A 12,424-nucleotide genomic window follows, 5' to 3' on the forward strand; every position below is an offset into this window, starting at 1 on the left:
ATTTAAAAAAACTAATTAGTCAAACAACTTAATCATAACACCATTCATGTATTATTGCATATTTTATGCAACAAACTTACAAAAGATATATTCAAGTCAAGTCTTGGTTAACAAGTGTCCTAAGAGATTTGATTAAAAATTTATAAGGTAACTCTTTTTTGAGAACACAAGTGAAATATTTGTCAATGTAGTAAACACACCATTTCTCCATACAAACTTACCTCTTTTAGCTTCTTAAACAACACCTTAGGATTACTTGTTAGCATTTTCCATATTTCAAAAGTTTAAACTCCCAAGTCTGACATTAACAAAAGAACACAGAATACATTTACTTAAGTATATAACCCTACCAGTTTTAAACAAAATTATCTCTTCTACTATTTTTCCTCATATATAGTATAGATTTTTTCATTTCATTAATGTTAAGAGTTTAGCTTTTATATTTACCTGACAATTCTTAACCCAGCACAAAATCTGCAAATCAATTCCACTTTCCAAAGCATCACATTTATACAGTAATTCACAACCATAAATAACAAACAAACAAGTTTTCATTCTTTATATCGAGATTCAAAGTTTAACAAGCAATACATATACACCCGCCACCTAACCAATAACAACAAGGAAAAAGAAAACCACACCTTTAAAATACAAACATGACAAAATCAAAGAATAGAACCTGTCCACTGTCTTTGTTGCTACAACAATATGTGTGAACATTACAAGAGGAAGAGACACCATCAATTTAAACAGAGAAACTATAAATCAATCTCCACACTAACCATAACTACTTCCATTATAGGACAAAACCAAAATGTTATGCATAGGAATCCAAGTATGGTATATACCAAAAAAAACCACACCATTCAACAGATAACTGCATTTCAACACAACTCAAGAAAGGTATATTCGGATGCCCATAAGCAGCATATGTGTCACTCATCGTATGTCGGAGTGTCTAGAACAAATCCACTTTTCTTTTCAGCATATCTTGCTTCCATCTTGGTAACTTAGTGAATGCTTCTTTTTTCATTGCAAATACAGTTTCAAACTCTTCGTCTGACAGATACGTCTATGTAACATCAAATAGACAAGAAAAGGGAAACATGTTAACATCACTACAGAACATTTAATCAAACCCTATCATATTAAATAGCTCAGTTACATGCAAAACATGGACTAACCTCCCTGCGTTTAAGATCAACTCCAGAGAGATCACTCCCAGATTTAGCCTTTAATTGCTCATAAGTGAAGACACTTTGACTATTTTGATTATCATTTCCATCCTCCACATTTTCTTGTTTTGATTCTGAATTTCCATTGCTACCAGTTTCAGAAACAAGCTCTTCTGTCTCCTTGGTTTCTGTAACTTCTTCACGGCCTTCCGATTCAGAAGGGACACTTTCACTTTTAGCATCTGCAGCAAGAAATCAAACATGTCAAAGGATCAGAAAGAACACAATTGACTTATATAATATAAGAGCTATATTTCTCACCTAAAGTGCTACCTTCCACAACAGGACTACTGCTTGCCACGGGAGAACTGTCAGGTGATGATTTTTTCTTTTCAGCAGTAAGAACATTAGAAAGAGCGGCTACTGCTGCTGCTCTTTGCGATCCTTGACCTCTTGGAGATCGCCTAGGTGTAACTGCTTTAGTTCCGGACGATGAACTAAATGCAGAGTTTAAGGCAGCTAAAGCTTCAGCCCTTTGCCTGTGTCCTCCTTGGTTTAAGTTATTCAATTTATCCTGTAGCAGTAAGAGTAGACAATATTAGAAGGAAGCACTAATTTCTTCTTTTCTGTTTTTAACCATCAGCTATGGTCCAATTAAATATTCTAATGTCATTTAAAAATCAGTGCTTCAGTAGCCTTCTAGGTTTCAAAGAATGTCCCCTAAAATCTGACATTTACACAAATTTTTAACACATCCAAGAGAAGTTTTGGTCAACCGCTGGAGCATATTCCAAAATGCGTTCAATGCCACTACAATAAATTTATTAGTGCAATTTCTCCCAACAAATAAGGATGGCGAGCATTCATTTAAAAAATTGAAGGGATGTGTATGGGCTACTTAAATATACATTACGGGGCAAGGTGACTGTGATTTCCCAACAAAAAGGAATACGGTATATATTTGATTTAACGCCTTGTATTAACATGTGATAATCAAGTTGCCATACCGGACTAGGAGATGCCTCAGGAGATGAATTGAATGCATTATTTAAGGCAGCCAAAGCTTCTGCTCTTTGTCTTGGTCCTCCCCCTTGACTTGATCCATTAGATTTTTCCTGTCAAAAGATTCAGCAAAGTCTAGTTAAGCATAAAGAGCTACAAGCGAGAAACCTTGTAAATAAGAAACAAGAATCGTAAATAGATCGGGACACTTAAACTACACCAAATGATATAAGAAAATCAGGATTAACATAAATTAATACTGTAGAAGGAATCAAAACTCTATGTTTTAGTGTAAACTAGAAAAAAAAGAGTCATTTCTATAAGTAATTTAAATTATGTAGCATAGTCATATTTATTGCAATTCTTATATGATCTTTACAGATGTTGATATTTTTACCAGATTTACTTGACTTTTATTCTTGGCAAAATCATTACATTATAGAAGAGAAGTAGAAAAGGCAGGTTTTCAAATAAAAAAAAATGATTAATCATCATCAAAAGAGCACATGACATCAAAGCCAATGACAAGAACAAAAGAAGTGAACATTAGTTACTTAATGCTTCTAAATTTTTCTCCCAATTTGAAAGTCCCATGTCACATAATTATGAAAAAAGCACTGAACTGTACAACATTATTGTAAGAAAGATGAATGGAGCTAAAGCAGCATGACATGAATTACAATATTCACTGTTGAATCTAAGCAATACATTGTTCACGATGTAAGTTCACTTTCTACTGTTGCTTTTAACACAACGAAATTGTAAGATTTTGCAAGGTTCAATAGCCACGATTTTTTCTATCAAATTAACATGTCAGGTTTTTACCTCTACAGAATGACCAATTCCAAACAGTAATGCAAGCTTTTTCGTGAATGAGTTTCCTTGAACCTGCATTTTATCACAAATAAATTGAATGCATAATCAGTACGCAGCCAATAACGGGCCTTTAGGTTTAAAGAAATATTTTGTTTCCATATTTTAAATTCACTAATAACTACAAAAATGTCATCTCGTTTTCACTTTGCTTCTTGTTATCAAAGATTTTATCAGGAACCAGAAGAAACAATTTAGCCTTATTACATCTGATACACTTTATATATGTAAATGTACTAATAGCCCTCATTAGCACTGTTTCATATTTATAATCGGACCTTCAATAGTTGTTTTTTAAAGATAGAAACTGTAGTCTAAAACTTCAAAATTGTTGTCATCTATATTTGACGACAATATGTTTCTCCTAAACCTACCAATTAGCAGACAATTGGAAAATTATTTCATAAAAAAATGAGAAAAAGAAAAGGGAGCTCCTTGATGTTTTAGCACATACTGTAGCTTTTGCATGATCCCAAGTAAAGTATGTTGTGAAAAAGCAAGGTTCATTCCCTTCTGTTACTTTATATAGCGGTACATGAGGAGATAGTCCATCCAGAGATCCAGCCTTCTCTATGTATTTCTGGGGGAAATTTTCCAATATACGTCAAGAATATCAAGCAAAATAAAGTATGAGAAGCATAAGTTCCGATCTGTTGAGCATGCTTACCTGCGCAATTTCAAAAGCATTTTGCTTTTCTTTTGGATCCACACACTGACCAATCCAAACAAACACTTCTGCATGCGTATCAAGTATGAGGATATCCTCTGTTAAAAGATCATCCTGTGAAAAGTTGTAAACCTCCTCTATCTGAAGAGTAAAAATATAAAATTAGATTATAGACATTGATAACTCCTAGCAATAGTCTGAAAATTTAAAAATGGAAGTTGCAGTCACAAACTCACCTGTAACTTTCCAGCTGCAAAGAGATGCACAAAATTAATGAAGGTCAGAAGAACATTCAATTATCAGTAAACAAAGATATACTATTTTATAAAAATATTTTATAATACAGAGAAGTAAAATTACAAAGAAATACCTTTATTTAATGAGAAAGTGAACAAATGCGGGTCTCTGACAATGTCATTAGTGACTTTTTTGCTAGTGAAACTTTGTTTTCCTCCAACAGCAAACCAGAAAGTTGAGGTTTCTGTTCCTTCTTTAGAATACTTTAAAGCAATTCCGGGCTGCACACGGATGTGTAACATGTTAACAAATAGAGAAATATTATTTGGACAGCAAAATTGTTGACCAACACTACACACACACACATGGTGTAACATGTTTGTTTAATTTAGTGGATGATCTAAAATTCAGGGACTTTATTAGTATTATTAGAAAAAAGGTGAATATAAAACTAAGGAGAAAAGTCCTACAAAATAGAAAGGAGGAAAGAGAGGAGGAAAAAACATGTAAGCTACCCTTAAAAATTCAGCAACTTTTGCTGCAAGCTGCTGCTGCTCAACAGAAGATTGGTTGCCATGCCAAGTAAAAACTGTTGAGCCAGATTGCAGAAGAAAACACTCGGTAGAATTCAATGATGCTGCCACCTGAACAATAAAAGCATAACTTTGGTCAAGTAGTAGAGAAAAAAGCCCTAGCCACATAACCAAGGGGGACAAAAAAGGAATAATTTAATGGATACTTACTGCATCAACTTGCATTGTTTTGCTATTATGAATTGCTGTTCCAGAAATCCGAATAAGAGCGATACTCTCTGCTGTGTATGTCTCATCTGGTAAACCTTTATCTGCAATTAATTTTTTGTAGCCAGAGCTCACGCCACCCTGAAAAAAACACAAGTCAGCTAAATTAATGAACTTCACACAATCTATACATGTTGGGTACGGCTCAGTGGTAATCTTGTAAACTGGACTATAGTATTCAAACCCAAAGTGTAATCTTTAACCCTAAGCTTGAATGCAGCTACTCTGCAGACGGAGACGTATACACATTCAGCCGAACTTCGTGATCAAATTTTATGTGTTCTCTATTTGCGTTTTTTCGTATTTTATCTTTTGAACCAGGGTTTCTGTTCCAACATTACTCAAAATAGCATTGGATTTTGCAAATGATACCTTGAGGACCACCATAGGTTGGAAGAGAGCAACAAATTGTGGTGATTCTTTACCATCAAATATGCGACCCTGAAAGAAGAATAAAAACAATAATTTTACAGAGTTTCAAAGTTACATTCCGAATTTGAAGAAATACACATTTCAATACCTGAACAGGTCTACCCTTTAGTGAGTTGGACATTGTAGTAGCCAACCGAGTAGCCATCTTTTGGTCCTCCTGAAAAAGGAATCATAAACAAATCAATTTCTATATAGTCATAAATACATACATAAAAACTCCAAGCAACTAAAATGAGTAGCCACAGAAGTTATGAAAATTCAAGGAAACTTCATGTATTTTGTATGTTACATTTTTTTTGGTGGACTTGTGTATTTTTATGTTGCATTACCTCAATGCTGTTTTTTCCAAACCAACTGCACAAGAAGTAGTCTTCCTTCCTCTCACCAGAGTGGTAAGTGTACAACACTATGTAACAATCTCCACTGTAAAATTTACCAACATCCTCCTTAGGTAATGGAGTTTTCGCACTTCCATTGATTATCCATACCTGAAAACATTAAATAATATTAAATATTGACTGGTATTAATTCATTTGAGCCAAGAAACTAATTATTTATTATTAATAAAATCACCTCCAATTTTCCACCTCCTTCAAGCAAAGGTGGAATCTCCTCATTAACTGGAGTACTTTTTGCCGCTCCCTTGACACCCATACCTTGTTGCTTCAGCAAAGCTAGGAGTACGAAGAAAAAAAAAATATCAAATTAAGCTAGAGTTTTACAAAAAAAAAAGGTCTGTCTGGGTCTAAACTGTGACATCAAAGTTTTTTACGTCTTTGCAACCGCGACTGAGGCAACATTAGCTGCAATTGACACGGTTTTCCGCAAGACCACAACAGTTACTGTGACCGCAATTTAAAACTATTAGAAGTGAGAATAAATGGTGTGCACCTGCAACTTTTCCTCTTCCTTCTTCAGCACCAGCAGTATTAGCAGATCCTGATGGCCAAGAATCAAAGTTGGATTTAAATGAATGTGTCTCATAACCTTGAATAACCCTTGTTATCCTTGTAGCTTTTGGCCTTTTTTGACTTGCAACAAAGTCCTGAGAAATTACTAAAAATCAACGACTCTACTTTGAATCATTCGTATTAAGAAGATATATTCTGCAATATGGAATTACCTCAGCAGCGGTACATGCTGCTTTCCTTTCATCTACTTGTGTTACCCGGCCAACCCAGACAAATACCTCAGCACCACAGTCCAATAAATAGCATTTGTTGTTCTCCAACAGTGACTTTGAAAGTTCACCTTCTACTGGCTTGACCTCACCATCGGCAATACTGTAACCACATTTTCATAATCATATATACCCTCTTGATCAAGAAATATAAATGCACAGTGCACACATCATATAAGGCGCAGAAAAATAAAACATAAACTTCAAAAGAGTTTGTTATACCTCTAAAAGTATTAAGTAGGAAAAAATAAATGAAACAAGAAAGACAACTTCACCTTCAGATGGAATGAGAAGAATTCAAAATCTCCATCTCCTTATGTGTATGTAACACCAACATTTCTAATATATATACCAATATATCTTATGAGAAGAATTCAAAAACCCTAAATGTATATATACTAACATATCTCATTAACATTTAATATTCTAGGTGAATGGTGGGAATCTTATGGTAGTGCTTTGCCAACTTTGCAAAATTTGGCTATTCGTGTCTTAAGCCAAACTTGCGGTGCCTCAGGCTGTGAACGAAGTTGGAGTCTATTTGAGAACCTTCATTCAAATAAAAGAAATAGGTTGGAGCATCAAAGGCTAGTTGATCTTGTCTTTGTTCATTGCAACTTTAGGTCGATGCAAAGGTATTGTTATGTTTATTCTTGATTGACTATTTTAACTTTCTATATATACAAATATATGTGTTAGGTTTTATGATACTGATATATGATATGAGCAAATTAATTAACTTAGGATTCATCTGAGGCATCAAGATTATGACCCTATCAATTTTGAAACACTCGATAACCATTCTAATTGGGTATTAGAGGAGTCACCGCAATTCAACTTGATATTACAGCAGGTTTTAATTATGTTATCAGTGGGGTTCATTGAAGCTGCTGCCAGTGGCAAGCTGCTATTACCGGCCACCAACTTAAAAGTATCCCCACACAAGCAATGTAGTCAGGAACGAGTTCCTACGTAGGATCGGTTGGCCGGTGAAAGAATGTAAACACGAGGAACGTAACACGGTTCGTAAGTAGGATTGATAGGTTGTCGATAGAATTGAGAGAAATATATAGGGAAAATAGAGGAAAAACAGGGGAGCCAAGCATAAAAACAGAGATATTAGAGGAAAAACAGAGGAACCAAGCAATAAAACAGAGGAAAAAACGGCAAAAAACAGAGGAAACAGAGCAAAACAGAGAAAACATGGTTCGTAAGTAGGATCGAAGCACGGTCGAGGTGCTGTGGCACGTAAGATCGTGCGATCCTACGTGCTGGGACTCGTTCCTGACTACCTTGCACACAAGGGTCACGGAAAAGAGATGTTGAAGCACTTGAACATCTCTTTTCATAGACCCTTATTATCATATCTACTGTTTTCGTCTCTACCGTTTACAGCTGCCAGCTACTGCTTTCACACATGTGGTCGTGGCCGAATAATTTTTGGCTACCTCTTCCGGTAAAAGCACCACAATCAAGAGTGGAACCACCCGATATGTCCAACCTTGGAGTTTTGCTTCAGAGATGAAGTCGCTACGTTTTCTATCACTGCGACCGATGCTATCAACCGTGCGTGGAGGCATCCTCGGCGTTATCTCCGTCCTTGTTACAACCTTGTTTTGGAGTTTCAGAACAAAGTTTCCTATGCAAACAACCATTTTCCTACATATTTTCTCTCTCTCTCTCTCTCTCTCTCTCTCTCTCTCTCTCTCTCTCTCCTTTGCAAGCTACTCACATTTACTGTACTTCATACCGCGCTTTTCCTTTCCCTTGGTGTGTTTCTCTCCGCGCCCAATTGTTAATTAAACAGCCGAACCTTCTTCAGTGAAACCCTTTCCCAGTAATCACCACAGCGACCTCAGAATTCCTCCCATCTTTGCTACAGTCACCTACGGCCACAACTTCACGGCCACAGCTTTTGACTTTGGGACAAAGACACTTATATGTTGAGAAATTTTTATTAGAGACTGAGTAGTGGTTCAACTAGAGGTCCACTAGTTCTACCGATATCCCAATGACTCGGTGTCTTAACCGAGTCAATGACCGGTCCAAAATTAATACCGTTGCCCAAATGTACATATCTCAAAACAAACATCCACTGTCTAAAATGAAAAAAGAAATCAAATTTGAAGCAATGCAAGAAAAAGGGGAAAAGGGAGGATAAGCATGAAAATCACATTAGAGAAATACACTCCTACAGTCAGTGTTGACCCAACAAATTATTAATAGCTGACAAATTCCTCTCTTATGGATTTATCTTACCGTTAGGTTATCTTTTCGAAACAAGTGATTAGGGAAGAAAAGTTCAGGGTGGAGGGGAGTGACCAGAATGAAATCAACATACCTGTAAAGTTGAGCAGGAATGGTCTCTGGAACAATATCATCTTCACTGATTACCTTCTTCCCAATTGGAGCAAAACCGCCAAAGAGGACCCAAAATTCACCTGAGTCTGACTCAGTATCCAACTTTCCATCATCTGCAATGTGGAATACATTTTTTAGTTTCAAAGAAATCAAAATACATATGTGAAGAACAGACATACAAAATTATATAACAGGCTTTTCAGCAACTAATAGGAAAACATGTGCCTTGTGTCCTTACCAACAATTGCAACACTGCATGTCCCTTCATGATACTTTTCCTTCAACAACTGAATAACTTCCAAAGCCTTGGCTCTTTCCTGAATATTGGAATTGGCTCCATTGAATTGAAAAATCTTATCCTGAGTGTCTAAGATGAATACATCATCATGATTCAGTGAAGACCGTGCAAAAGGGATCTGCACAACGAAGATGTAAAATCACATTTGTAGCCAATGAATGTGCACTAAATTCAAGAAGTTAATGAATAGAGAACACCATGCCTGTTTTATTCTGACAACTCGTTTTCCTTTGCATACATACAAACGTGTTTCAAACTCTTCTTCTTCTGGTTTTTTGAAACCAGATGCAACACCGCCTTCTAATGGTATAATACATGGCTTAAAGTATGACAAAAACTTGTCAGATTCATGCCCTTGGATTTCCCTCCACTGTACTGCACGTCCTCCAAGGGCTGCATCAAGTTCAATAGTTTTAATGGCAGCAGTTCCAGCCTCATCCTACAAGGAAAAAATCACACCATCAATAAGGATTATTGTTACAAGGTTCAACAGTTCAGTTAATTCCTCACTTTGAGGGGGGATGAATAAGACAAGCGTCAAGTTGAGATAGGGAAGGTTGAAGTCCAAACTAACCTGACTTGTATCCTTTCCAATCCAGAAGTGAATATCAAACAAATAACTGCCTCCTTTGCCTTGTGTTGTCTGCAAATGAAATTAGTCAACACTTGTCCATCAAAAAGTTGAAGCTACTTTCTTTATTATACTGGTTATTTGCTTTGATCTATAGCCTAAACAGAACAAAGATTAACTGATTCCAAATCATTTATTCTCTAGTGTCTTCAAACAGTGACAAAGTTAGCAATGTATAAACAAATGCCATGTAATATTGGATACAATGTGCACCTGCAAGATGATGTAAGAATCTCCCATGTAGAATTTCCCATGATCAGATTTGGGCAATGGAACTGGCTGAAAGTTCTCAATCCTCCATATGTCAGTCCCTCTACAAAGAAGTTAAGTCTAAAACCCTTCATGTAGATAACATATCAAACATATAAAAATATAATTAGGAACACTAATGCCTATAGTTGAGTATCATCAGTACCATTTTTTATTTGATCCCTATCGAAAAATATAAATGAAGAAATGTTAATTTTCACATGTTCTTTTATAAATCACCCTTATATTAAGGATACACTTTTTGGCCTACTCCTTGGAATGCTGGTTCCAACACTTTTGTAGCGCTAGACATGGCTGAAACTTCCTCCTAAAATATTGTTTTTTTCAGCAACACTGTCTATAAATTCCAAAGTAATTCACTGCATGAGATGAAACAGAGTTAAGAAAGTCTTGGCAAGAGAAAATCATGCATCACTTTGTCGATAAAATAATTGCATATCCTCTGACTCTACCATATCATTTATTCCTCGTTTTTAAGAGAAGACAATCACAAAACGTGTGAACATTTATTATAGCTCTGACTAATATAATCATCTCTACAGTACAAACATTTACTTACTTGTGGGAGTATTAGTAAGAACAATTTTTTAGCCCTATATCAAATGCATATGACATTCTTATACTTTCGATTTATAATATGACTTGATAGTTTTTTAATTTGCATGCTAACTAACTTCAGGATTACTGTTGTAATCAGGCTTTAGCCTGCATTCTATTTGATATCATGATCTCATTCAAGAACCAACTCTCGTAAAAGCTCAACTTATTAGGTTAAAGCTCATAGATGATTTATATACAACATGCTTTCTCATGCGAAATCCCTTCCGGTGTGAGACAAGCAAATCCTTTTGAGTAATCTTCAGCAGCAGTTACAAGAAAAATATGTCATCAGACTCTTGAAATTTTCGGTATCTTCTACACTCTCCAAAAACTTACACTTGAAGTACAATCCTGATTAGTCTCCTTACTCAATTTCAACCCCTAGTCACAAACATAACATGATTAATGATACCTAGCCCTCGACTACTAGAAAGGATTTTATGTTTTCTTATCCTGTTTTCTTTTTCACTCTGCTACACTACATTGACTAAACATGCATTAGAATACTCCGCAGTTGCATGATTTTTTGTTTCACATGCTGACTGCACTTTTCTTGGAGGTGATACCCATTTTCCTTGTATGCACACAATAGCTGGTTTCTCTATCTTATTAAAATATCATCCAAGTAGTCCTTGTATATTTCCTGTATAGAACTACAATGTACACGTTCTTTTACTGCCTAACCACCCCATCTATGAAATTCCAAATTTTCAGTTCTCTGATTAGGTGGATATTGCTATTCGGGAATAGCATAATCAGGTTGAAGTTCCTTGCATATAGATTGCAGCGAAGAGGTCATCAAATAATTGCTCGTCCGCTAAAATGTCCTAAATCCAAGCTTGTGGGTTCAACATCCCAAAATTTCAATTTCCTTCCATATAACTATCTAAGAGTTAAAAACAAATGTTTATGATTGTGATAGTAATGCACTGGATTCCATCAATAGTACCCTTGATCTGATCTAACAATGAATTACTAAGAACTTCCACAAAGAAGAAAAACATAAAGAATTTCAAACTATAACAACAAAAGCGATCAAGTAATCAACTTGATTGGTTGCTTCCAAGTTGGATACTAAGATCTACCTGCCCTTCTATTCTGTTGATCATGTAACCATTTTTCTACCTCAATTAAAAAATGACAATTGATCAAAGCTTGGTTAGCAAAAATTAAATGAAAATCATGAAAAATGCATAATGACATGAATGAAATCACGAAAAGAAACTAACTACAATAAGAATCAGATAATCAAGATGGACAAAACTGTGAATCAAATCAACAGAGAAAAGATAGATCAACAAGCATCATAGTGATCAGAAAATGAAAAGCAAAAACAAGAAAAACCCATCAAAATTACCACAATCTAAGGCCAACTCAGATCAACAATCACAAAATTGAATCATACAAACAAGAGCTTGAGATCAAAGATCATACAAAACAAAGTGATATGAGTAAGAGAAGAAAAAAAAGGGTAGAATGATCAGACCTGAGATCTCAGAGGGTGTGATGATGATGATGAGAGAAAGAAAGATAAGAAGGAAAAGGTTATGGGGGAGGACAAGGTTGCAGAGCTGGCAATAAAGAGAGAGAGAGAAGAAGATACAAAAAAGTGAATTATTGCTGTTTTTGTGAGTGTTTCTTTCTCTCTCTCTCTAACTTTTTAGCCTTTTGAGATTTGCAATTTCGGAGAGTTGCAGAGACAAAGGTGGTATGATATGAATGAATTATGACGAAGATGAAAATCAAAATGAAAACAATAAAAAGATAATATAAAGAGGAAATTGAATTGAATAAAAGAAAATAAGAAAAAACAAAGAAGGAAAGAGAAAGCAACGACCAACGAGGTTATATTTTATGAATTTACAACGTTGTTTTATTGTTACATAAGAACAATGAAG

General features: G+C 35.3%; 1 protein-coding gene across 2 annotated transcripts; it reads right to left on the minus strand.

Moving 5' to 3' along the window:
• Positions 1 to 531: 531 nt before the first annotated feature.
• On the minus strand, positions 532 to 12,304 carry LOC11425184 (villin-3). Of its 2 annotated transcripts, none has more exons than XM_024771453.2 (24): positions 12,013 to 12,304; positions 10,163 to 10,285; positions 9,870 to 9,969; positions 9,600 to 9,668; positions 9,228 to 9,464; positions 8,966 to 9,143; positions 8,708 to 8,840; positions 6,310 to 6,469; positions 6,078 to 6,231; positions 5,760 to 5,860; positions 5,516 to 5,674; positions 5,275 to 5,343; positions 5,127 to 5,195; positions 4,698 to 4,835; positions 4,470 to 4,598; positions 4,088 to 4,235; positions 3,954 to 3,967; positions 3,718 to 3,858; positions 3,505 to 3,630; positions 3,003 to 3,065; positions 2,183 to 2,290; positions 1,509 to 1,749; positions 1,185 to 1,417; positions 532 to 1,072 (listed from the first exon to the last, which is right to left on the minus strand). In XM_024771453.2, exons 2-24 carry the CDS (start codon positions 10,216 to 10,218, stop codon positions 959 to 961), a joined length of 2,940 nt encoding a protein of 979 aa, XP_024627221.1. In that variant the 5' UTR covers positions 10,219 to 10,285; positions 12,013 to 12,304; the 3' UTR covers positions 532 to 958. The 2 variants fall into 2 exon arrangements, with proteins under 2 accessions (XP_024627221.1, XP_003625145.2); XM_003625097.4 differs by having other exon boundaries at positions 1,497 to 1,749; positions 12,013 to 12,303.
• Positions 12,305 to 12,424: the final 120 nt, after the last annotated feature.

The sequence above is a fragment of the Medicago truncatula genome, chromosome 7, assembly GCF_003473485.1.
Source record: "Medicago truncatula cultivar Jemalong A17 chromosome 7, MtrunA17r5.0-ANR, whole genome shotgun sequence".
In the NCBI taxonomy this organism is placed as follows: domain Eukaryota; kingdom Viridiplantae; phylum Streptophyta; class Magnoliopsida; order Fabales; family Fabaceae; genus Medicago; species Medicago truncatula.